The sequence below is a fragment of the Durio zibethinus genome, chromosome 5, assembly GCF_047325235.1.
Source record: "Durio zibethinus cultivar Kanyao isolate XHJ-2024 chromosome 5, ASM4732523v1, whole genome shotgun sequence".
Taxonomy (NCBI): domain Eukaryota; kingdom Viridiplantae; phylum Streptophyta; class Magnoliopsida; order Malvales; family Malvaceae; genus Durio; species Durio zibethinus.
The window spans coordinates 32,892,175-32,918,155 of NC_143166.1; the positions used below are offsets into that span (position 1 = coordinate 32,892,175).

Genomic DNA, 25,981 nt, shown 5'->3' on the forward strand with positions numbered 1-25,981 from the left:
CGTCAATATCCACTATATATTCTCTTTTCGAATACCCAACAATATTTAACTTTGCAAAAAGAAAAAAAAAAAAAAAGAGAGCATCACAAAAGAAAAGAAATCCATAGTTTTTCTTTTCGTTTTCTTTTCACATTTCCTTTCTTTGTATAAACATTGACCAAACCATGCATTAGAACTATAAACTTTGTTTCCTTGTTTTATTTCATATTGGGGAAAAGCAGTAAATTTGGGTGATTAATTCTGGCTTATTTCATTGCATATTGTAGAAAAAAGAGAAGAATTCAAGAGAGAAGGAAGGGGCCATGAAGCTAGATTCTAAGAGCATGTGGCCAACCCAACCATGTTTTTGTATGGCTCACATGAGCCAAGAAAAAGGTGTCCTTGTAACCTTTGGTTTTGTTTAATGGGGTGAGATTAAGTACTAAATGAAGATTAATTAATGTGGATCATAGCTTTGTTCATGTGGTGATGATGTTTGGTAGGCAGTAATTTATATTTTAAAACTTTATTTAAATTTAATAATTTAAAATATGATATAGTAATATAATATAAACATGATATAAAATTACGGTATGAATATGATATGGTTTAAAATTATAGTAATAATTATATACGAATTTAATAAAATAAAAAAAATTATATTTTATATTTTCGTATCAATATAAATTGTAATATGTAATTTTTATATAAAATATGATACGAATATTTATTTTACACGATATGAATATAAAAATTGTTAGATCTAACTTTATTAAGTTATTATTATTTTTTATTTTTTAGATTATGATTGAAATTTGAATTTAAAATATTCAATTTTCAAATCGATTTCAATACCATTGGAACTTACAATGCATTATGATTTAATATTAATATAACAACAAAAAGAAAGGACCTTAATTGAGAATAATGTCTTATTAGTTGAACACGAACGGTGGTTGTGAAATGTTAATGTCAATTTAATTAAATATTAAGCATATCATTAAGAGAGAGAGAGAGAGGTCGAGGGTCAAAGAGAGATCTTGATTTTGAACTTTATATGTTGCAAAAGCTCTCTTCAAACAAAATTAAGATCTTGGTTTTAAAAAAATAGGTTAATTAAAAGTGAAAAATATGGATTCTCTTTTTCTTTAAGATATAGTTTTCCAAATTCCCTAATTAGCTTTGGAAATATCAACTTCCTTGTGGCTTTAGTGGAAAATGGAATTTCGATCAACCATCCAAAAAGATTTGAATTGCTTGAAATTGATAATATTCAAAGAGTTAGGCCCCTGTTTGAATTAAAAAAAAATGGACCCTCGCAATCTTCAATTCTTCGTTATCTTTCATGCATCTAATAAAATTGCACACCTGGCCAAAAATAAAAACAAAAATTCCGCAGCCATACGTCTTGATGTAGACATAAAACAAAAAAGTATGTTGATAATCATCGACATTCAAAGATTCCCTACGTATTATCCATTGAATTATTATTTTCTGGATGTGGCTTTTTTTTTTAACATTAAATAAAGAATTTTGTTGATAATCAGATTAACCTTTTTTTTTTTTTTTTGTGAGAATGATTTTGCTGAAATTGCCGTGTAAAATTACCAAAAACGGCTTCAAAATTATCCACCAACTCGACTTTTGTTCAAGCTTTTAATCTAATAATTAAAAGTGCTTGAAAGAATATTAAAAATTTAATTTCGAATCAATTTTTTTTTAACTAAAACTTTGTTCTTACGATGTAAAAAAAAAAAAAAAACAATTCGGCTTTTGCCAAGAACAAATTAACTAGAATGGCCCCACAAACGGCATGTGATAAACAGATGAAAACGACATGCAAATTGAGGACTCTCTTTTTCTTTGCATTAAAAAAGATTCAATCAGATACAAGACATGGGTTGAATAGCCCAATCAAAGGTCTGACAAAAACTAGATATGGGGCCGTCGTGGCTGGCCCAATACAAGCGAGCTCGTAATTGGTGTGTTAATGTAGTTTGCAAAAGCAAAGTTACTCGTAATTGGCGTGTTGTTGTAGTTTCCTCTATAACTGTTACACCCATAAATCATTAATCAGGCTGCCATTGATGCTCCTTGGAACCCAAACACAAGAACCACCTGAACCCAAGAAGAGAGTCCGTTTGGGCCCACATTGAAAGTCCATTAAAATTTTCCCAACAAGTGGAAGTTTTCCGTGTTTATTACCAGTCTGTGAGAATGAGTTCAACATGGCCTAGGAAGGAAGGGCGCAAATAGGCTGGCTCTGTTGGAAGCTTCCTTTCAAGCTTCTCTTACACGAAGTACAACACTGTTGGCTGCTGCTCTGTCCATTAAGACATGACATGTTCATAACAATTACTTACCACACGAATCAATGTCTTTTTCGACAACATGGGACAGGCTATTGGCTAACACATTTGTACAGGTGCAATGATCAAAGACCATCCACCGCCATGTAATCATCTTTTTACATATGTTTTCTAAGAGTGAGATTCTCAAGAACAAGCTCTCCCTTTGGTTATTTATTTCTTATTTTGGTCGGTGACTGATCTCCTTGTTTGTATCGATCTACCACTTCTCAAATCTTCAGTCATTTCTTAACCAGTTCATCTCACTTTCCATAACATGTAAGTTCAAGATTCTTCTTTTTGTTCTCTTTTCTTGTTAAATATGAATTTATGATGCTTTTGACCCTGGAGTTTACTTATTCTATAGCTCCCATTATTTGTTGTTACTTCAATTCAGAGATCTGAATTGATTCTTATGCCATATAGGGTCATAGTTTTTATAAAAAAAAAAAAAAATCCAATATTTCAAAACGATATTCTTCTTTCCTTGTTTCTATCGCTTAAAGATTCATTTATTAGAATTATTTTTGTTCATACCTTTCTGTTTATATAACTATACGCTTTTCTGTTGTTTTTGTTGTTGTTGTTGTTTTTTTCTTTATCATGAAGCTGATTAGTTGTATGCGGGTGCCTAATTCTAATGCTAAAAGCAGTGCCAAGAGAAGACCAATGGTGAAAGACACTGCATATTATGATATATTGGGTATCAATGTTGATGCATCCGCAGCTGAAATCAAGAAGGCTTATTACCTCAAAGTAAGCTTCTCATTTTATCTCCATTATGTTTAGATTTGTGTGTTTTTTTTTTTTTTTTTTGTTTTTTGTAATATGTATCAGTTCAGAAACACATATGAGCTTGAAGGGGAAAAGACTTTATCCCTCTGATATTGTTGTTGATTTTGTTTTATAAACACTTGTCTGCAATACCTTGAAGTGTGAACGAACCGTATTCTGCTTTTGGGATTTGTAGTCATAAAAATGCATATATGTTTAATATGGTTGGCATTATTCAGTTATTTGTTTGACTCTTTCTGGATGAAAATTTTTTCCTTTAAACAAATTTTATAATGGGCGTGTGTTGAAACTGTAACAGGAATTAGAGATTTGGGTCATGAAATATGTTTTGTATTTTCATATTATGATTCTTTTATCTGGTATTCTTCAGGCAAGGCTAGTTCATCCTGATAAAAATCCTGGAGATCCAAAAGCTGCTGAAAATTTTCAGGTAAACTATCAGATTTAACACTTTTGAAACTTTCACCTTTTCAGTATGCTGCTAGTTTATCAATTCTTTAGAAATACAGTTCTAAAGCAGTATATCAATTCTTTGAAACTGAATCCTTATCTCTACCACTGGCTTTTAATTACTTTAAAGCAGTATTTCCATTGAATTTGTCCTTTCATGTTTATCGAGTCATCTTAATTGCTCTAATTGAAAACCGTAGAAATGAAAACATATTTCATCATCTTCATTTCTTATAATGTATTTGGCATTTATTTTCACTGTTTGATATATGTGAAGGCACTTGGTGAGGCTTATCAGGTTCTAAGTGATCCTGAAAGGCGTGAAGCATATGACAAGCATGGGAAGGCAGGAGTACAGCCGTAAGTTTATATGCTATAAGTATGACTTTTAATAGTTCTCTTCTTATAAAAGACAGTTATTTACCTCGCATCTACTTTATATTACTTAGATTGCTTTACTACATATTTTGAACTTGCAAAAAGACGTGCTCACAGAAACTGATAGTCCCATATAATGTTTCCCTTTTCGTATTAATCCGTAAAATTATTAGATGCTCATGGTAATTCATCCATAAAATTGTCACGCCCCGAAATCAAGACGCAACACGGCCGTATTACCTTGAAAAAAACCTCAAAATAATACGAAGCTTTCTTCTTAATCATTCTAAAATTCTTTAATAAAACAATCTACAAAGTAAAATTCATATCTTTAATCCAACTGATAATACATCTTTATATGTACAAATACAAACCATATAAAATACAAAACTATCTCTTAAGATCTCATTGGTCAATATTTTCTCCGACGACTAAGTAATCTTTTTCATTTCATCTTCTAGCTTCACACAAGACTAACCAAACTTATCACTTAGTCATCTGTAAAGAAAAAGTAAAAAAAGAATGAGCAAGCCACAGCTCAGTAAGTATAGGCACACACACCTTACCAGATCAAGCATCATTTTCTTACACATCATATAGATCATTCAAAACATTCATCAAATCATAATATCAAAACATTTTAAGATCATCGTTTTGTCAAATATTTCATAAATTCATAAATCAATGTCAAAATATGTCACTTCATAAATCATTGTAAAATACGCTATCATTCAAATATCATAATCAAACCAAATCATGGATCAATCATTAAAATCATCATAAATCATCATTATCATTCATTTATCGTTAGTTACGATCACTGCTATAACCCGTGACATTGACCGTATCGACAATTTCATTCTCATGATCATTGCTAACTATTATAACCCGTTAGCCAGGGCTTACGCTAACTACTATTATCCGTTAGCCAGGATCGTATGATCATGTCTTTGCTAACTACTATTACCCGTTAGCCAGGGTCGTATGATCATGTCTTTGCTAATTACTATTACCCATTAGCTAGGGTCGTAGAACTAGTTCTGGTGTCGATAATCCCACTTTTCAGGGATATAAAAACGTAGCTATCACAAAATCATTTTTTAAACATAAATCATTTTCTCATTTCATTCATAAGCATGATCCATCATTTAGATAGCGAAAACACAAAATAATCATATGCTTGATCCTATTTTCATACATCGAAAATAAAGAAATAAAAACATTCTTTCATTTAGAAACATACCTATATACGTAGATTCAAAAACAAGCAAAGTGTGTGAGATTCTACTTACCTCCATTTGATTCCACCATTTAGTTTTTCCCCCAAAATAATTAATGACCTATCCAAGATCATTTCAACAGATCAAAATTTAATCAACCCTTTTTGAGACCATTTATACAAAAATCAACTAAGTTACACAAGGGTTAACTTAACTAATTAATACTGGTAGCATGACCTATTTTCATTAAAACAGTCATATCTCAATATATCCAAATCAGAATTATAATCTCTTTAATGCGTTAGAAACTAGACTTAATAAGCTTTCTAACCATATATGGCACACATCGTAATTCCTTGTAGATTAGTTATAACAATTTTTGAAATCCTCGTCATATATTGCTGCCAAACAGACTGTATACCTTCTAATAAAAATTATATATTTATTCACAGAAAACTCCAAATTCAATTTTGCTTATTTCATTGGAAAGTAGACTCAATAAGCTTTCTAAACATATATGACTTAATCTGTAAATCCTTGTATACAAATTAAGAAGAATTTCGTAATTCAACCCTGATGCTGTTGTCTTACAGCCTGCATATCCTTAAGTTAAAATTAGACAACTCTTCATAAAAAACTCGGATTTGGCTTCCGTTTGCTTTATTAGAAACTAGATTCAACATGCTTTCCAATGATATATAATAATCACAGCAATAATCTATCCATTAATACAAAATTCTATTTTAATTCATTATTACAAATCACAACATCTCATCCAAAAATAAAATTTCTCCTTCAATCTTTAAAAACTCAAATCCTTACTTTCAGCCTTCAAATACCATTCAATAATCATCAATAAATCTTAAGAATATGAAATAAACAAAGCCCAGTAATTTACCCAAATAGATCATCAAGATTAATGAAGGATTTCATGATTTTTCTTGATTTTTTTCTCAAAATTTCAACTCCAAATAATAGCAATAAACTTGATATTTCTTTTCAAATAAAAAGAGGGCATGTACTCACCTTTAAGGGATTAACTTGATTGTAGCATCTGATTGTGAATCTCCAACTTGATTTTTCATATTCTCTAACTCTAAGGAAGATGAGGAGAAAGAACTCTATTTCTTTTCTGTTTCACAATAGTTAGGTTTTCTTTCATCTAATACTTCAGCATTTTTTTTTTTACTAAATAATGTTTTAATAAACTGATGGACTTTAATATTAGTCTATCCCAATTATTATTTGGGTTGGGGTGTTACAAAAATTATCTTAGACACAAACTGGCAAGAAAGTTATGCTCATCAGGTTTATCAAGCAAGCTTTATTGCCTTCTTAGTGGTTAATTAGTGGTTTTTTTTTTGTTGACAGGGATTCCATGTTGGATCCTTCAGCTGTGTTTGGAATGCTTTTTGGAAGTGAATGCTTTGAAGAATATGTTGGGCAACTAGCATTGGCTTCTTTGTCAGCTGTTGAAATTGAAGATGATTCGCTAGATAAGGAAGCTTGTATGCAGAAAATTCAGGAAAAGATGAAGGTAAAAGCCTTTTCAGAAGGTATATTTCCTCCCCTTAAATGTTTTGCTTTCAATTACACTTAAGTTTTTGCCTTTTTCCCTGTTTTAATATGCAGGCACTTCAGAAAGAAAGGGAAGAAAAGCTCATTACAATTCTGAAAAATCGCCTTCAACCATTTGTAGAAGGTGAAACTGATGAGTTCTTTAACTGGGCAAGTTCAGAAGCACGGCGACTTTCAAAAGCTGGTAAGCTTTTACTTATGTTCTCCTAAACTAAAAATAGGAAAAAAGGTTATTTTATATCTTATAGGTATTTATCATAGACGTTTACTTTAGTCGTTATGAATTTATATGATGCTGCTATTGCTTAAATGCTTTTCAGTAAGAGGTCTGTCAGTTTTCGAAATCTGTTTGGAAATTAGTCTTGTTGAATTGCAGGTAAATCTAAAGTAGACCTTTATATTTTCTACCACTGTCAGCTTTTGGTGAGGCTATGCTACATACCATTGGATACATTTACACGAGGAAAGCAGCAAGGGAACTTGGAAAAGACAGGCGATATATGAAGGTACCGTTTTTAGCAGAATGGGTGCGAGATAAAGGGCACCGTATAAAATCACAAGTAATGGCAGCTTCAGGTATAACATGCTGTGGTTAAAGATCTAGATCTTGTTTAATGGCCTTCAAGGCCTTTACATTTTAATTGAACTTCAAAAGCCGAATGAACCCAGCAAGTATGTGCATCTTCTTGTAGGTGCTGTTAGTTTAATTCAAATACAAGATGAGCTGAAGAAAGTGAACCAAGGAGAAAACAAAGAAGAGAACATACTGAAAACCCTTGAAGATAAGAAGGATGCCATGCTTCAGTCCCTTTGGCAGATCAATGTGGTTGATATTGAGTCAACTTTATCTCATGTCTGCTTAGCAGTGAGTTAACACATTTCCTTCCTTAACTTGATCGGTGTGATTCATTTCAAAACCAATGCCTGGCCTTGTGGTGTGTATGTGTGTTTGTGGTGTGGGTGGGTAACCACGTAGGTCAGGAAAGATAGTTGTCAGAATGAATTTTATGGGTTCCCCAATTGCACATACAGGGCTTTGATAATAGTTTCATCTTGAAGATCTTATTTGCATGAAGATGACTGAAAGCAGACTTCACTAACTGTATACTTTGACATGCTGAGATTAAAAGACAGGGAAGGAGTTGGTAACTGAATTTATTTTGTTTATGCATCTTTAAATGACTTTTCATAACATTCATTAATAATAAGGACACAATTTTTTTCCTCTTTCTCTTCTATTCTATGATGATTGGATTCATGTAAGAGGAGAAACATTTCTCATTGCTTAGCTAGAAAAATATGTGGCCATGAAATATGGCCTCAATGAAGTTTTTGACTTCTTTCTTCCACACTGCACCTAAAATGGTCCAACCCACTTCTATAATTTTTTGCTCATATTACTTATGGGTAGGTATTAGATCTGTTGAACCAAGTTGTTTTGCCCAAAAAAAAGTTGCATTTTGATGAAATTATTTAAATCTGTTTGTTCTCAAGGTACTTAAAGACCCTAGTGTATCGAAGGATGTTCTAGTTTTACGGGCAAAAGGATTGAAAAAACTTGGAACAATTTTTCAAGTAAGTATGGCTTTCCTTCCACAACAGTCATTCCAAAGAGTCATATAATTCAGCTTGATTTTGAGTTTTGTTTCAAATGGCACATGTGACAAGGGTGCCAGCAATATGTATATTGGTTCTTCATTTATTGTTTTTATCCATACCAGAGAATTTATCTTCCATTTTCAATTTCTCAGGGAGCAAAAGCTGTCTATAGTAGAGAAAACAGCCTGCGCCATGAAAATGGCAAAGCGATAAGGGCCGGTTCCTCGTCATAGTCATCTTGATTCTCCATGGATGCCAACTTTGTTTTTGATGTATGTGGTGTGTTAGAAGTATTTGTTTTTTATTCCTTTCCAATATGTGTAATATTTTAAAGTATGTTCATTTATTAATGGTATTAATTTAGAAGGACAAGAATTAAGGTAGGAATCTTTGTGTATTCATTGCTGCAGTATTACTACGGCAGACTAGGACACTTGATGTTCTATCAGTTTCCAGTTGTTAGAGGATATTTCTGCACTTTCCCTATGATGCTCAGGTACAAGTTGTCCCCTACAAAGGCATATATACACAAATCCATAGGTAATAGCAAACCTTATCTGCAACTAGGTGGAAGAATGATCGTGTCAAAGGCACCATTGGCACCAGTTCTTGGGGAACCTTTTGCAAATCATTCATCAATGCAATAGTTAAATATATAAGACATAATCATCAAATCTCTGGACATTTATATGATTATCATGGAAGGATAACCCAACCTTCCTTTGCAAAAAGATATTTATCGTCATCTGCAACGATGCAGTTCCTTTTAATTTTCATGGAAATTATGAGTGGCATAAAGTAAGTTTGATACATTTTGACAAGATTCAAAGATCAAACCATAGCCAAAGCTTAATATAAAAGGGAAAAAAATCTAATGATGAAACCAAAAAGAAGAAAAAGAAAATTAGAAGCACTTAAAAAAGTAGATGCCATAATATTCGTATATACTCTCCAAGATAATATAAAGAATATATAGATTTTGTTATGAATAATGATTCAAATTTTATAACAAATTTATTTGAAATTAATTAGATATTATTTGATAAATAAAAAAATTTGCAGAAAAAGAATTTTAAAAAAAAATTTTTGATATGTAAATTTATATGCTTATAAATAGATAAAGTCTTTATAAGATTAGGTACGAAAAAATTATGTAAGATAATTATAAGATTTTATGGAATAGATACTTTATATCACTACTGAAGATTTATATTTTATGAAAGTATATGTTTGAATGTTTGTGAGTGGATTAGAGGAGACCAAGATGATCTATATAGGTATGAGTATACATAAGTATGTCTTTGATGATGCTTTGGTGCATATAAGCATGTGTTTGTTTGAATTAATAATACTCCATAAGATTAGAAAAAATTGAGAGTGCCTATAAGTATTAATTATGAATGTTTGATTTGATATATATTTATAATTTTTTACAACTAGTATATCTTTTTTCTTATTCATAAAAGTAAGTCGGTTGGACCGAACAATATTAAATTATTATCTCTTATATGATTGATTAATCATTTGGTTTTGCTTCCACTAATTTGATTGTATTAAATATTTTTTTATCTAACAAATGATATCAAAATTATCATGATTCTAACAAATCTTTCGAAAATCCTTTTCTTAAGTGCTTTAGCTTCCCTTCACATGAATAACATCACCATATATATATATATATATATATATATGATATCGTACTCAAAATCCATTAAAGCAGCATGCCAAGAATTATGCAAATAATGTATACATAAACCCATTGAACCTCGAATTTAAATTTTAATTTAATTCATATAGTTATCGACAAGATATGAGAGTAAATTTGAAGTTTAAATATTAATATTTATAATTTTTTTATATCTTAAAAAAAAATCAATCTCTTTTAATCCTTTGCTAATGTAAATTCAAGTATCTAATAATACATGTCAAGCATTTGATCCATGACTTTCATTTTATAAACAAAATTGAGCTTAGTTCCAGTACGAAGTAGAGCAATTATTAAGAGGGAAGGAGGAATGTACTTAATTCAGGGGAGGATATGTCCTAACCCCACTTTACTTAGAAAGGAGAGAACAAAGACAAAAGGGTAATTTAAAAATCTCAGTGTCACCTTTCTCTTTATTCTCCATTGTATTTGGTGCGTTGTCCTTGTCATTAAGGATAATTGAAACCACTAAGTCGTCCACAAAATGTTTTGTTAATGGCAACCTAATTAATCTTTTTTGGCAAGGCCAAAGACCGGGAAGAGACTCCCCCAATGGCCAGACATCTTTCCATGTTTCTCATTGTATTCCTATTGATAGTTTCACTGTTAAAGTGAAATTCTAGCTATTTTTTTTTTTTAAATCCATATTTTTAGTGCTTTTGGATTTCTAAATTGGATAATGTTTTTCTCAACCTTGGTTTTCATATTTTTGAATTTAGATTTATTGGATAGCTTGATTAACTAAATAGATTTATCGAGGAAAAAGAAGTGAAATTTGAAAATTAATCTAAAATTTAATTTATTTGATATATGTAATCATATTTAAAAAATAATATTAAGTTTATAATTCAAATATCAATGCGCAAGAGTAACAGATTCAGAATTTATTTTTTTTGGGAATGTCTATTTATAATATATATATATATATATATATATATAACTAGTGATAGATTTATCAATTTTATAGTATTCAAAAAAAATTTTCCTTCAAAATTTTTTTTTCTCATCTTTGGGGGTGTCGAAAAAAATTTTTGGAGTGTTCAATAAAAAACTTTGCTTTAAATTTTATTATTTTTCAATTTTGGGAGTGTTCATGAACATCCTCATATTAAAAGTTGATCCACCATTGCCTAGTAACATACTTTTTTTTTCATATCCAAATTGCCTCTCTTTTGTTAAAAAAAAAAAAAAAAAACCAAAAAACACACATAAAAATATAAAAAAAATTAGTATTTACACCAATGAATTATAATACTGTATAATTTAAGAAAGTGAGGGATGTGTTGATGATTTCCACTGTACTTTTACATTAATTAACTATATAATCCACTAACTTGTTGGACTAAGTGCTCCAACAAACGAAAAGTGGTCTCCTTCATCTTTTTCTGCTTTTGAATTTTTAAACTTAAAAGAACAATAAGATTGAATTCTTCACAATAAAATACAATCGAACTGTTGCTTCAACTCTAAGGCCGGTCTTAGTAATTATAATATAATGTTGTTTGCAATAAAGTTTGATAGCCCTCATTAATTTGCTCTCATTCTCTCTTGAATGAGAAACCAGCTTTAAAGATAGTAAAAAAAAATTGCTTAAACATGGATCTCAAGAAGATTGTTCTGCTTTTCCTCCTGGTTTCAGGTTTTCTTTTATCAACTTCTCTGGCAGGTGGGTTTTTCTATGTCTTTTGCTGCAGCTTTAATCAATCTGTTGCTAGTCATGCATGCTTTGTCGACGAGATCTTGAAGCTTTTAGTAAAAAAGAACGAACCAATAAAATATATTAAAACAACTGTTCAAACTAAAAGCCGAGTTCAACCTTCGATTTTATTAACAACATGCTTGCCAATTTTCATGGAATAAAAGTTTATATATATATATATATATATATATTCATATATCCTTTTTGCGTCAAGTCTTGTTAGGATTTGTGATGGAAATAAGTGTTTTGCATGTTCAATAACATGTTTCATATTGGGATCAATGGATTCTTTTCTTTTTACAATATCAGAAAGGGATTTCAAACATGCTGAAATTGGCTTTTACAGGTCGCCGATCCAGGTTGGTGAACATGTTGGCTGAGGAAGTGGATGCAGCTTTTGAGGTTTGTGCATTTGATTCTGTCCTCAATGACTTAGTATATATGAAACCCTCATTTTGCTAGTAGAGTAGCATCTTATTTAGGGTTCTTCATTTCATTCTGTGGCGGTTTCACTTTCACTTGACAGTGAAAAGACATATATTGGAGTGCTCTTGAAAATCTTGCTTCTGCTTGAAAAATTGCATACCAAAAATCATTAGGTGTGCCAATTATAGCTTGTACAAGTTGATTATGGTTGACCAACGTGGCCTATAGTTATCATGGTTTTCTCTTTTGTCTTTGATTTGAAAGCTTAATTAGTTAACCAGCTTTCTGGCCGCGTTGCTAGCTATAGGATCTGGCTTTCAAGGAAAAATACCACAACATCAACTTAATCAAAGTTATTTGCACGTCAATATCTCGATGGAGTATTGGATTCTTAATTTTAGTAATTAAGATTCAATTCTTGACAATATCGAAAACTAAAAAAAGTTCGCATATCTGCGGCAAATAAAAATCAAATTAATGTTTTCTTTTTTGACAAGAAATAAACCCGAAGTTAACCAACCCCTTCTTCTATCTTACCTCCAAGGGTTTTCTATTTTTCCCAAATGTTAATATTACGATTCTTACATACAAGATCCAACAGGAAGGCGGCGAAGCAAGTGCTGCTGTCCATGAAAGGGTGCTTGTAGTAAACACCAAAGACTATGGAAGATATGACCCATCACCAGCTCTTGTCAAGCCTCGCTTCAAGCTCATACCTAATTGATGAAGGTGGTGTAGCAATGGATAAAAGAACTTGGCTGCTTGATCGCAGTACTTAAATAAATTAATGAAGCAATGTAATTATGATTACTCTACATATATATATATATATGTATAATTGTTAATATCACCTATTACATATTATATGTCATATATTATAGTACTAAGTTTTGAAGCCTAAATAATAATGTGTTGTAAATATTCTATTAGTTCAAATTGTTCATATAGTTATCCTCATAAAATGTCGTTCAATAAATTTAGAATTCAAATTACAGCATTTATTATCTTTTCTTCTATTCTCAAACTGAAGTCTTCTTAAAATATGAGTCCATCATAGTCATCTCATGTTTATAATGTATTGCATGAAACCATTTTAATTTTGAAGTAGTATTATATATTAGGGGTGAGAAAAAATTTTGAGAAAATTGAAAATCGAAAACTGATTTGAAATTATAGTATTCGATTCAATTCGGATCAATTTTTTTTCTTATTTGTTTTGGTCTAAATTTGAATATTAAATATATATATTAAGTTCGGATCGGGAGGTATAAACTTGAAAAAAAAATTGAACTAAACTAAATTATATATTTTTCTTAGTTTTTATATATTTATTAAATTTTTATAAAATAAACAAAATAATTTTATACCAAAATTTACATAAATATATTAAAATAATATATAAAAAAATTAAAATTTAAAAACTAGTAAATCAAACCGAATCGAACTGATAAAATTTAATTTAGTTCAGTTTGAATTGTATGAAAATTTAATTCGAATTCGGATTGAATTTTAAAAATTTATAATATTATATAATATTAAAAAAATTAAAATTAAACCTAATTTAATCCAAACTTATATCATTTTATTATATTCGTGGAATGTGAGTGTTGAACTTTTTTACTAAAATTAATTAAAATAGGCTTATTTTCCTTTGCATGATTATTAGCCTTCCGTTCACCCACGAATCTTTATTGAAAAAAAAATTAAAAAATTAATTAAAAAGTGAGCTTGAACAATGTGAAATGGACATTCAGGTGCAGCTCGAGAAGCAAAAATTGCTTCCGTTTTCCTCTGTTCGCTTTAGGAGAAAACTAGCCGGCAAAAGTTAAACCGAAGGCCTAACTCTCCAGATTGGGCTAAGTTGTGTCCATAAAGGCTTAAAATTTGGGCTTGGACTGACAAGAGTGAACTGGGCCGAAGCATTAAGGTTATTCATTACCCAAGTTAATCCAAGAGTCTCGTGTTTAATGATTAAATAAATGAAAAAGAATTACTAATATTTATTTTTATATTCCAAGTTATCAATGAGAGGTTAACTTAATTGTTAAATTCTTTGTTTTTTTTTTTTTTTTAATTTTGATACTTGTTGACAATAATTTTAAAATACAAGACCAGTTATGTGATAAGTTATATTTTTTTTATTCAAAGGTTATGAGCAAGATATTTGCCCAAAATCTTGCATTTTACGAAGTAAAAAAGTACTTAAAATATGTAATGAAGTTATTGTTAAAATTTATTTATAATTACATGATTTGAGAGAGAATTAAAATTTTAATTTTAATAATCAAAAATTAATTTTTAATAATTTCAAATACAATCTCACGGTGAAAAATTTTAAAGAATTCATCTTATTTTTTCGAAAATATATATGTAAAAAAAACACACACACATTAAGATACATTATATTAGACTTAATAATTTTAAACACGATATAATAATATGATACGAAAATGATGTAAAAAATATCTTATATATATTTCAAAAAAATGTGTTTTGTGTTTATTTATGTCAACACGAATTTTGACACGATATAATTTGTATTGTATATGTATTGACTCATTTAAACACGTGACACGACATGAATAATACATTTAATTTAATATTATCATATGAGTATACGTTTAATATATTTAACACGTTTAACACATTTTTTTATTTATTTTAATTTAATATAAACATATAAATATTATTTTAATTTTTAATTTTTTAATCATAATAATTAATTAACTATTTAATTTTATATAAAAATTATTTTAAACATTTAATTATGATACTCATTTAATAATTATTATAGAGTTTTTTTTATATTAATAATATAAATGAAATATAAATATTAGTATTAGTCCTATATATTATTATTTTATTTTTTAATCTTTAAATGGGTATTAATTTTTTATTTTTTTAATATGTAAGTTTTTTTTATTATTAATATGTCAAATTTATTAAGTTGTAAATGATAAATAGTTTATAGTTATTTATTATTTTAGTTATGTTTTTTTGTATATGTTTGTGTTAATCTTATCTATTTGTTTATATATGTATTAGTCATGTTTATTCGTGTATATCCATATTATTAATGTTTATTTGTGTCATATTTAAACGAATTAATTGTATATGTATTAATTATGTTATGTCTTATGTAACTGTATATTAAATGTGTCATATTAATATATAAAATTTAATCACGTTTTATAATTTGTATCGTATTTATATTTTAATAATTTATGTCATTATACATATCAAATACGATATAAAATATTACATGAAAACAAAAATGACCAAGTCTACATTACATTATCTTTTTTTTTTTTTCCAATTTTTCCTTATTTGAACAATTATTTGTGGCCATTGGACTCCCCATGGTTGATTTTGTCATAGAAATTAATTAAATGAAGATCCCAACAAAAACCCATTAAAATGAGTTATGTATGTTTAGTTTATCAACTTCTTCCCCCTTCTTCTTTAAGAGGATAGGGATTTGACTTTACCTAATCTCATTTGATTTTGATGTTTTAACCGTTGTTTATATATATATAAAAAATGATCATTAAGCATATCTCAATCCGGTCAAAACACAACAGCCCTATTTTTTCTTACACCTTATTTTATTATAAAATGTCATTTTTGTCCTCAAGTTAAACGTCATTGTTTGGACAACCGTGAGGATACGTTTAGTATCAAAATGGAAAAATTTGTCATAAATACGTTTGGTATCAACTTCTTTTGAGTCCATGCAAATGCAATAAGTTGAGCCACAGCATTAGCCACATTCAATTAAGCACTACAGTTCCTTTATTTTATTTTTTATATTTATTTATGTTTAAATTCAATATCATTTTTTATTTTAAATTATTATTAAAATTCAATTTCAAAATTTTTAATTTTTGTTAAATTAATGTTATTTTACATCTAATAAATACTTAATTTTATATAATAGTAAATTTCTTTTATTTTAATTTACACTTGATGAAAATATATTAAAATGATATTTTTTTATATTTAATAAATATTTAATTTTTTATAATATTATATGATTAATTAATTTAAAAATAGATGTTTAATGATTTTAAAATAAATTTTAATTATAACTCAATATTTAATCATCAATTCTTATAAAATGGCAAAACTATTTTTATCCCTTATTTTAGATTGACAGTCCAATTCGCCCTCTACGGATTTTAACCCAATCTGATTTCATAAGGTATAAATATATATATATATATATATATTTAAATTGGGTTTTGAGTTAGGTCGGATTGGATAATGCTAAAAAAAATCGAGGTCAGATCGGATTCGAGTTTTTGATAAATTCGATCCGACATTATATAAAATTTATTTTTAAAATTTTTTATTTATATATATTTATATTTTAAAAATAATATTTTATTAATTTTAGATCGAATTTGATACGATTTATATAATATCAAATCAAGTCAGATTCGAGTATAAAAAAATAAAAAATTTTTAAGATAAGATTGAATTCAAATTTTATAAAAATAAAATCGAATTGAGTTAGAGATGAATAAAAATTCGTCCTGACCTTATCCGTTACCAACTTTATCTTTAATAGTTGAAATGTTCAAGGCTAAAATTTAAATCCAAAAAAGATAAAGATAAAGATGTTGTAATTTCTAAAATAATGTAACGCAAGTGAGAGGGAAAGAATCAGGAAATTATGACTGAGAATAAGAACAATGTCTTTTTAAAGAATCTCTTTAGTTGAAAAAAAAAAGAAAAAAACTTGAATAAAAAGTTTCCATGAGGATACTTTCCTGTGAGGTGAAAAAGCACGAGTATGCGTACTACGCACCCCGCGTACCTCAAAAGAAACCACCCGTTTCCCTTTGTTAGCTCTCTTTTCCAAACAAACAAATTTTCAAAAAATAATTTATCAATTAACCGCACAAATAAAATCTTTTTTCTTTTCTCGGTTCAGCACAAACTCCGTCAAGAAAATTAACGGCCGGTTAATATGATTTAAGGCGTTCAACTAAACAGATTCTAACGACGTTAATAAATCCGTCTAAAACGACCTCACTCCTTCCCACTCTCTCCCCAGAAACGAAGATAAAGGAAGAAAAAAAAAAAAAAGAACAAGCAGCCTCTTATTCTCCTCTCCCATCCCTTTTTTTTTTTCCTCATTCTCTGAAAACACTTGGGGTTTCTATCTTCAATAATACGTCGTTTTTCGGGGCTTCAACCCGTACGGTTCGATTATGTCAGGTTCTGGTTTTACTTGTTCCGATATGATATGTAAAGAACCCTAAAATCAAGCATTGTTATTACTAATTTATCGAAATTTTAATTTTCATCGTATCTTTTTATCCTGGAATATATATGTTTCAGATTTAATTTTGACTTGATTTTTTTTTTTTTTGCTGTGGTTATTTTGACCGTGAGTTGCTGATTTTTAGGCATTTATTTCGGATCTCTTTTTTACCTCTATAGTGATTTCGATTTTGTTTGTTTTACTCTATCTAGGGTTTTTGAAAATTTTCCAATTAATTATTATTATTATTATTATTTTGTATTTGGACTCACTCTTATTCGGTCCCTAAAGACTAGCAAATTGATCGTTGCTTGGTCTTTTTCTCACTTTTTTTTTTTTATATATATTACGTTATTTTTGCTTTCTCTTGAGTTTTGAGCGGCGATACTGAGAGTGTTCTTGTGAGCCTTCAAACTCGCTCACTTTGTCTCTCAACTTGGTTTTTAACTGATTAAAGCTCATTTTAACCAATAATGGCAATTTCTTTTTTCTTTCTTTTTTTTAGAGTTTATTGTAGGTGTTTTGGTTAATTTCGATTTCTGTTTTCAATTTCTGTTTTTTTGACATCTAATTTAAATTTATTACAGTGAGGAGTTGGGTTTTTAAATAAGTACCATGAATTTTACGAGTATTTTATTTTCTATCGTCTAGTTTATCAATAAGCTTATTGATGCTTTGTTTTTTTATACGTTGGTAAGCAAAGGAAGTTAATGCGGTTTTCCTGCTAGAGTAATGCTGATTGTGATATTGGTTGAATTCATTTTCCAGATAATTTGAATGATGATTGTTTGAAACTTGTTGGAGAATTAGTTTGTTAGTGTGGTGGATCATGGGGGCTGCTTGTTGTGTTGCTGCTAGAGATAAAACTATAGTAAATGGATCGGGTAGTGAAGTTTTTCATAGGAATATAACATATTCTCCGATGTGGAGTTTTCATTGGGATAACCGAGGGCGTGTAGCGGGTGAAGACACTTCTATGAGTTGGTTTTCTGATGCAATTAGTCGGAATGACGGATCAGAGATCAAATATGAATCTGCATGTGCATCGGAGGATGGAAGTCTGTCTGAGAGTTTCCAGTCTCGTGTATGGCAGAAGTCCCCAACTTCAGAAAGAACTGCTGTACAAGTTAGAACTCCTGCTTCAGGTAAACTGCTAGGATGCTGGTCTAAGTGTGAATCATACCACATTCGGAAATGTTGAAGTTAGTTTAAACTAATTTACCTGTTATTACTTCAGCACATGGGAGCCTAACTAATTAGATAAATAATAACTTGCAGTGAATGAAAAAGTACAAAGAATGTAGACATAGGAAGGTGCTTCTGACCAGAAATTAGAACATTGACGGGTCCTTAAATGTAGCGGAAGGGGGCAATAATGTATAAATTCAGTTAAAAAGTGAAAATTTTCTGAGTTTCTCTTCTCAAGATGCAGACCCTTATTTCTTGTAATTTTCTTTGGTTACATCATTTGGTAATCTCCTGAAAATCTTGTTCAGTTAAAGGGGTTGCATGCATAACAGGATTACCCTTGGCCATTTGGTTGGAAACCATAGTTCAATCAACTCTGTAAGGCCATTGTTTCTGGTCCTTTTTCACTCTCCTTCAAGCAATCTTTTTCATCTTGGATGGTCCCACTCTACCTTGCTTATGTTACATAAAAAGTGAGAGGAATGCGTGAATGCTTTATCTTAATTTAGTTTATTCTTGTCATACCACATTTTATAAAGAATGCAATGTGATTTTTCCAACAATTCTATGAACAGGATATGTATGGGGTCTAAAGGGTTTCCTTTTTCGGAGTAGGGGAGGGCACTGGCTAGGCCTGAGATTTGCTTAAATTGTCTCTTTGTTTGTGTTAATCTCGTGGTAAAATGAAACTGGTAATTTGTTAAATGTTGGCCATGTCATTCTATCATTTTGTTGGTTTTCCAACGTTTAGATTTGTGAGAAAATCCTCTTAATAAAAAATAAAAGGATGTCAGAAAGGTCCTTTTGCAGTTGTTCTATCTAACGTTCTTTTACATGTATTATTCAGATCAATCTATTTCAAGAAATATCTCAATTGATGTGAACTTAGAGCAGGTAAAGCTTTTTATGGTAGGAGGCAGTTTCATGACTCCTTCCACCTCTGTGATAACTTCCCCTTAATATGACATCCTTTTGAGAAATCTGGACTGCGTTTCAGGTGAAGGAGTCCACAGAATCCCCTGCAGCCTCATATCCATCTCCCTCTAAGTCATCATTTTCTTTGCCGTTAGCTTCCTCCTTAGCAACATCCCCTTTGTCATCTCAGAGTCACGTGAATCCTCCTAGTTCAGCAACAAAGTTCCCTCTCAGATCTCCTGGACATCGTCTATTGCGTCAAGTATCTGATAATCGAATTCTGGGATTGAAGTCAGCTAATAGATACTCGGTTTGTGAGGAAAGGCTAGTGATGCCTTCTTGGAGCAATGAATCAACTGGGGGCTCTCGGGATGGTTCTTCTGATGGTTGGTTTATGCATGCCTTTTCTGAACTCATGGCTACATCCTGTAAGGAAAGGTGGTCTGTTGATAACGACACATGGGGTTTTCATCATGATAAGATAAGCAAATCCAGTGGCCAAATCTCAGCATCCCCCTCTGTTGATCTGCAAACATGTGGTGTTTGCTCAAAGCTATTATTGGAAAAATCTTTGTGGAGCAGCCAGAAGATTATTATTAGCAATGAGCTTTCTGTTGTTGCTGTTCTAACTTGTGGGCATGTTTACCATGCTGAATGTTTGGAAAATATGACCCCTGAAATTGACAAGTATGACCCTGCTTGCCCGGTTTGTACTTTGGGGGAGAAGAAGACACATAAATTATCTGAGAAAGCATTTAAAGCAGAAATGGATTTTAAGGCTAAAATCAACAAAAGATCTAGGAGCCGGGTTGTCAATGGTGATATGGATGGTGATCCTGTCGTATTTAATCGTCTGAAAAGTAGTGGACATGAAGGTAAGGCCTCCAGTTCAAGCATGAAAAGCTCCTTGGGCATGCCTTTCCTGCGGAAGCACTTTTCTTTTGGATCAAAGGGAAGTAGGTCCCCTCCAGAGAATCACTCTACCAGGAAAAAGGGTTTTTTCTGGGCCAAATCTAGCAAGTTGTAAACTTCGTGTCTGCCGTTAGGAGGTTAGTATCTTTTTGACTGATGTAATTCATTTTTACCACATGCCTAAAGCGTCAGTTTTCCTTTCTTCTGAATAAAACTTTCTTAGCTTAATGCCATAGTTCTGATGAACGCAATCTGTCTTTGCTCCTTACCTTTGCCAGGAATGGAAGTAGCCAGGAATGGAAGTAACTCGATTTTGATACCTCAAAAATACCAAAAACTATTTATCAAAATGTACAAATCTGTGGTTTCCTGGGACTCAGTCTGATTTGTTATTTTTCTGCCATACAGATTCTGGTTTTGTTCTCCTCCGCAGTCCCACTGGATTTAGCGATTGCACATAGCATGCAGGATGTCATTCTTGAAGAATTCTTGACATCATTCTGAAGTTTCAACACGATTCTCTCGTGGGAATCACTCTGTAAAGAAGAAAATGGAAATTATAGGTGAACGAATAGCTCAACATGAAGAAAAGTTTAAACAATGGAAAAAAATAGTATAACATTAATGATCTTATTCTTATTTTGTACAGATTGATCTATTTCTTGTTTGGATTCAAACACAAATTGATTCATATGAAATTCTGTATGACTAATGGATTCTGGATCTTCCCAGAAAGCAATTATTTCTGTTTAGGTCTTTGAGTTTGTAGCTTTCCACGTTTTCTAATTGCCATTTACATATGTATCCATTTCATTGAACGTGCTCGAAGGCAAAGATGTGTAGATTTGTTTTGCTGAACAAATAGGTGATGAAAATATTTGCTCCCTTGAGCTACAGTGCGCTCCTCACTTCTCTAGCGTGGCAACATCCTGAATGTATCATTTGCAAGCTTCTCGCCACCTGTACATGCAAAAACGTACTCTTCTCCACCATCTTTGGATTTTCCTTTATGTAGGTCCCAAGATTAGCCTCGACACATTAAAACATATCTCCCTGTTTTTGCGCCACTAATTACGAAATGGCTGATTTAAGAGATCAGCATGGCAACCCTATGCATGAGCATGGCAACTCAGTTGTGTTGACTGACGAATACGGTAATCCCGTGCATGTCACTGGTGTAGCCGCCAGACATCCAGCTATGCATGGTGGTCAGATGGGATACGGGACTGGTTCTGCTGCTGAGTATTTGCAGTAACAGCAGCAGCAGCAGCAACAACATCATCAACAACAGCAGCATCCAGAGCGGCTGCATTACGGTGTTTCCAGTAGGGAAGAGACTCAGCGATCCAACAGCTCCAGCTCCAGCTCTAGCTCGGTAATGAAAACCTCCTCATATGGATATGATGGCAGAGTAGGTTTTGTTCTGTAATTTGTTTTTATATATACTTAAACTGCGTTAATTTTTCCTTGGCTGTGAATTGTTTCTTGGTTTAGTCCGAGGATGATGGGATGGGTGGTTGAAGGAAGAAGAAAGGGCTGAAGCAGAAAATAAAGGAGAAACTAACAGGTTGGAAGCCCAAGGAGAAGGAGCAATCACTGACCAAAACTTACGCTGCCAAAACAAACATCAAAACCAGCTAGACCGCAACGCATGGGCAGGCACCACCTTGATGATCAGCACGAGAAGAAGGGTACGGAGAAGATAAAGAAAAAATTACCTGGTCATCATAGCCATTGAAAAAGCTGTGTGGATGAGATATTGTACCTATGTAGTTTTGTAATAAATGTCACCCGAATTATGTGTTCTTGTGAATGTATGCGTACTATCTTTCTTTTGTTTCTTTTTCCTGATTGGGCTATAAAAAAGGAATGTTATAATGCATTGTCTAAATCACGTTTTCTTCTAATTTTCATATTTATTTATCCATGAAAAGAAGAAATAATCACTATTGAAACATTGAGAATTTCCAATATGCGATATGTAGCTTGTTTCTTTAATTTATTAGAATTCTTTGTGCCCATTCTTGAAATCAATGTTCTTAATTGGTTTGTAAAAGCCGGAGTTCATCACAGCTTGCCTTCTAAGCTCTAGAATATTAGCATACTTGAAAAGATTTCTCTGCCTCAAGCCTTCAAGGGAAAAAGGGGAGAGAAAGAGAGGAATTGTGGTTGACCGTTGACCATGTCCGAAGCTTGTAAACCTTTGTTTTGTTCGCAATTGCTAAAAATGGAGAGAGGATGAACATACCCTCAACAACTAAAAATATCTTTCTCCACAAACATTGCCTCATAATTGGGAATGCGAAGTCCAATTCTGCTGTCAATTGCTTTCCTCCACTGATTCAGGTATAACACCATTAACCTCTTTTTCCAAAGATCTTTTGTTGGTTCATTTCTGAACATCCCTCTCATCCAGGAGGGATGGAGATAGAAAAGAAACCAAAAACATATCAAACCAACCTTTTTCTATCTTCCTTTCTGTCATCATCGTCGTCATTGTCATCATCTTCATCGATGGCTATCCTCCTGGTGCTCGTCTACAACTTCATCTCTTGCCCCACCATTTTTGCCTTGTCCGGCAGCGGTACCTTCACTCCCCAAGATAACATCCTCATTGATTGTGGTGCCAACTCTCCACCCACGCTCCCTGACGGAAGAGTCTTCAAAAGTGACCAACAAGCCTCTGAGTTCTTGAACACCGAGGAAGATGTTCAAGTATCTGTCGCCTCTGCTGATGTTCCTTCACCTTTATATCTAACTGCAAGGGTTTTTGCCCAAGAAGCCATCTATACATTCCAGTTAAAACGACCTGGTTTTCACTGGGTGCGTCTCTATTTCTTTCCAATAAAAGTTAACCAGTTTGATCTTCAACAATCTACATTCTCTGTCTCTGCGAATCAGTATGTTCTTCTTCACAACCTCAAGGCTAACAATAACTCCATACCTATCCTGAAGGAGTACCTTCTTAACATGACTGATCCTACATTTACCCTCAAGTTTACTCCTATGAAGAATTCAGCTGCTTTTATAAATGCCATTGAGGTGGTTTCAGCACCGGATAGCTTGATTTCCGATGAAGGCACTTCCCTTTTCCCTGTTAACAACTTTGCTGGTTTGTCTAAGTACGGTTACCATGTCGTGTACAGGCTTAACATGGGGGGACCTCTGATCACCTCACAGAATGACACACTGGGCAGGACTTGGATACCTGACTCTGATTATCTTCAAGAAAAAAAATTAGCTAAGGATGCCTTTGCTGCCACAACTTCTATCAAATACCCTGAGACTTTAACACCACTGATTGCACCAGCAACAGTCTATTCATCTCTTATTCAAATGGCTGATGCAAAAACAGTGAAACCAAACTTCAATGTCACATGGCAGTTAGAAGTTGATACAGCATTTGATTACATGCTTCGGATGCATTTTTGTGACATTGTTAGCAAGGCACTCAATGACCTCTATTTCAATATATACATTAATGGTAAAATGGCCATTTCTGGATTGGACTTGTCGAGCCTAACTGGTGGGTTGGCTGTTCCATATTACAAGGATATTGTGGTGAATGCTTCCCTCTTCAGCAATGGACTAACTGTTCAGATTGGTCCATTGAATCAGGATACAGGAGTGACTAATGCAATTCTTAATGGCTTGGAGGTCTTGAAAATGAGCAACTCGGTTAATAGTTTGGATGGGGAATTTGGTGTTGATGGAAGGGTGGGCATAGCCAACAAGGGCGCTGTGGCTGCAGTCGGTTTTGCCATGATGTTTGGTGCGTTTGTGGGTCTTGGTGCGATGGTTATTAGATGGAAGAGGAGACCCCAAGATTGGCAAAAGAGGAATAGTTTTTCTTCTTGGCTGCTCCCACTCCATGCTGGAGACACTAGCTTCTTGAGCAAGACCTCTGTCGGTTCTCACAAGAGCAACTTTTACTCATCAACCCTAGGCTTGGGCCGTTATTTCTCTCTGGTGGAGTTGCAAGAAGCAACCAAGAACTTTGATGCAAGTGCAATAATTGGTGTTGGTGGATTTGGCAATGTCTATATAGGCACAATCGATAATGGGACCAAAGTTGCTGTCAAGAGAGGGAACCCACAATCTGAACAAGGCATCACAGAGTTCCAGACAGAAATCCAGATGTTGTCAAAGCTAAGGCATAGACACCTGGTGTCACTGATTGGTTACTGTGATGAGAACAATGAAATGATCCTGGTTTATGAGTACATGTCGAATGGGCCTTTCAGGGATCATTTGTATGGAAAAGACTTGCCACCAATATCATGGAAGCAGAGGCTCGAGATCTGTATTGGAGCTGCTCGTGGACTTCACTACCTTCATACCGGTACTGCTCAAGGGATTATCCACCGTGATGTTAAGACCACCAATATTTTGCTCGATGATGCCTTTGTTGCCAAAGTTGCTGATTTTGGGCTGTCAAAAGACACACCTATGGGACAGAATCATGTTAGCACAGCAGTGAAAGGCAGCTTTGGGTACCTGGACCCTGAGTACTTTAGGAGGCAGCAATTAACAGAAAAATCAGACGTTTACTCTTTTGGGGTGGTTCTGCTTGAAACCTTATGTGCAAGGCCTGCTATTAACCCACAATTGCCAAGAGAGCAGGTTAACTTGGCTGAATGGGCAATGCAATGGAAGAGGAAGGGCTTGCTTGAAAAGATTATTGATCCTCAGCTTGTGGGTAGCATCAATCCTGAATCAATGAAGAAGTTTGCTGAGGCTGCAGAGAAGTGCTTGGCAGAATATGGTGTTGACAGACCTTCAATGGGAGATGTTTTGTGGAACTTGGAGTATGCCTTGCAGCTGCAAGAATCATTTTCAGTAGGAAAATCAGAGGATGAGACCCAGTCATCTAGCACTGCCGCTGTCTCCCCTTCTATTGTGGTTCCGTCCAGCAGTCCTCCATCTGATAACAACCATCCAGTTTCTCATCCTGAAGACAACAAGGGTCCAGCTGAAGTTCAAGTCATTGGTGAACACTCGGGAACTGCAATGTTTGCACAATTTCAAGGGCTGAATGGTAGGTAAATATCGTTGCTTGATAAGTGGGATATAATTCTACAATTTCAGAGGCCTTGGGCAGGCATTCCTTCTACCATAAAATGGTGCACTTTTCTATGTAACAACTATTTTATCAGAACTCTCACTCGCTCACCTTTCTTCCCTTCTTCTTGTGTGGACGTATACCAAAACATACAGTATGATTAATGTACTGATGTCGATTGATATATGCATACAGTACCATTAATCTTATGTCTCAGTTACTACCATATGAAAGAATAGCAGCTAGCAATTTTGTATCTTGTTATAGCAAGTTTCTGAATTCAATTTACCAACAATTTCAATAAGAAATGGTTCCAGCTGCAATTGTATCAATATTTAGTTGCATGAGACCAGACAGATATGCCAATTGCAAGTAGCATCTTTAACATTTCAATTTGTACTGCTTTAGTTTAGGCAAACAAATCTATTTTCTAACCTCCAAAAGAGCACCTTTTTTTT

General features: G+C 32.5%; 3 protein-coding genes and 2 pseudogenes across 16 annotated transcripts; all 5 read left to right on the forward strand.

Annotated features, from left to right (window-relative positions):
• Positions 1 to 2,187: 2,187 nt before the first annotated feature.
• On the forward strand, positions 2,188 to 8,836 carry LOC111282791 (chaperone protein dnaJ 10-like). 8 transcript variants are annotated; one of them, XM_089761224.1, is made up of 11 exons: positions 2,200 to 2,606; positions 2,937 to 3,083; positions 3,493 to 3,552; positions 3,850 to 3,932; positions 6,542 to 6,707; positions 6,803 to 6,932; positions 7,166 to 7,324; positions 7,441 to 7,613; positions 8,243 to 8,323; positions 8,500 to 8,619; positions 8,758 to 8,836. In XM_089761224.1, the coding sequence occupies exons 2-10, from the start codon at positions 2,949 to 2,951 to the stop codon at positions 8,578 to 8,580; spliced, it is 1,068 nt and encodes a 355-aa protein (XP_089617350.1). In that variant the 5' UTR covers positions 2,200 to 2,606; positions 2,937 to 2,948; the 3' UTR covers positions 8,581 to 8,619; positions 8,758 to 8,836. The 8 variants fall into 8 exon arrangements, with proteins under 8 accessions (XP_089617351.1, XP_089617345.1, XP_089617350.1 ...); XM_089761221.1 differs by having other exon boundaries at positions 2,200 to 2,465; positions 2,570 to 2,606; positions 8,500 to 8,836; XM_089761226.1 differs by having other exon boundaries at positions 2,200 to 2,465; positions 2,570 to 2,606; positions 2,981 to 3,083; positions 8,500 to 8,836.
• Positions 8,837 to 11,295: 2,459 nt separating this feature from the next.
• Positions 11,296 to 13,125, forward strand: LOC111282792 (protein CASPARIAN STRIP INTEGRITY FACTOR 1-like). The gene is made up of 3 exons (XM_022871034.2): positions 11,296 to 11,718; positions 12,098 to 12,153; positions 12,779 to 13,125. Exons 1-3 carry the CDS (start codon positions 11,649 to 11,651, stop codon positions 12,899 to 12,901), a joined length of 249 nt encoding a protein of 82 aa, XP_022726769.2. The 5' UTR covers positions 11,296 to 11,648; the 3' UTR covers positions 12,902 to 13,125.
• A 3,901-nt stretch (positions 13,126 to 17,026) lies between these two features.
• Positions 17,027 to 21,217, forward strand: LOC111282631 (uncharacterized). 5 transcript variants are annotated; one of them, XM_089761231.1, is made up of 5 exons: positions 17,027 to 17,400; positions 18,215 to 18,591; positions 19,482 to 19,528; positions 19,632 to 20,598; positions 20,740 to 21,217. In XM_089761231.1, exons 2-4 carry the CDS (start codon positions 18,276 to 18,278, stop codon positions 20,574 to 20,576), a joined length of 1,308 nt encoding a protein of 435 aa, XP_089617357.1. In that variant the 5' UTR covers positions 17,027 to 17,400; positions 18,215 to 18,275; the 3' UTR covers positions 20,577 to 20,598; positions 20,740 to 21,217. The 5 variants fall into 5 exon arrangements, with proteins under 5 accessions (XP_089617357.1, XP_022726533.2, XP_022726531.2 ...); XM_022870798.2 differs by having other exon boundaries at positions 17,184 to 17,400; positions 20,870 to 21,217; XM_022870796.2 differs by having other exon boundaries at positions 17,224 to 17,400; positions 19,482 to 19,543; positions 20,870 to 21,217.
• Positions 21,218 to 21,401: 184 nt separating this feature from the next.
• LOC111282632 (uncharacterized) lies at positions 21,402 to 22,350 on the forward strand (annotated as a pseudogene). The gene is made up of 2 exons (XR_016342364.1): positions 21,402 to 21,836; positions 21,956 to 22,350. The product of XR_016342364.1 is annotated as an uncharacterized LOC111282632 (transcript).
• A 92-nt stretch (positions 22,351 to 22,442) lies between these two features.
• On the forward strand, positions 22,443 to 25,900 carry LOC111282629 (putative receptor-like protein kinase At4g39110 pseudogene; annotated as a pseudogene). The gene has a single exon (XR_016342363.1). The product of XR_016342363.1 is annotated as a putative receptor-like protein kinase At4g39110 pseudogene (transcript).
• Positions 25,901 to 25,981: the final 81 nt, after the last annotated feature.

Excerpts from the sequence above, each read along its gene's own strand:
- LOC111282791 (XM_089761219.1), top strand. The coding sequence starts at position 2,949 with ATGCGGGTGCCTAATTCTAATGCTAAAAGCAGTGCCAAGAGAAGACCA. Across the intron at positions 3,553-3,849 it reads AAGCTGCTGAAAATTTTCAG|GCACTTGGTGAGGCTTATCA; the intron begins GTAAACTATCAG and ends ATATATGTGAAG. Across the intron at positions 3,933-6,541 it reads GGGAAGGCAGGAGTACAGCC|GGATTCCATGTTGGATCCTT; the intron begins GTAAGTTTATAT and ends TTTTGTTGACAG.
- LOC111282792 (XM_022871034.2), top strand. The coding sequence starts at position 11,649 with ATGGATCTCAAGAAGATTGTTCTGCTTTTCCTCCTGGTTTCAGGTTTT. Across the intron at positions 11,719-12,097 it reads TTTATCAACTTCTCTGGCAG|GTCGCCGATCCAGGTTGGTG; the intron begins GTGGGTTTTTCT and ends TGGCTTTTACAG. Across the intron at positions 12,154-12,778 it reads AAGTGGATGCAGCTTTTGAG|GAAGGCGGCGAAGCAAGTGC; the intron begins GTTTGTGCATTT and ends AAGATCCAACAG.
- LOC111282631 (XM_022870796.2), top strand. The coding sequence starts at position 18,276 with ATGGGGGCTGCTTGTTGTGTTGCTGCTAGAGATAAAACTATAGTAAAT. Across the intron at positions 18,592-19,481 it reads AGTTAGAACTCCTGCTTCAG|ATCAATCTATTTCAAGAAAT; the intron begins GTAAACTGCTAG and ends TGTATTATTCAG. Across the intron at positions 19,544-19,631 it reads AGCAGGTAAAGCTTTTTATG|GTGAAGGAGTCCACAGAATC; the intron begins GTAGGAGGCAGT and ends ACTGCGTTTCAG.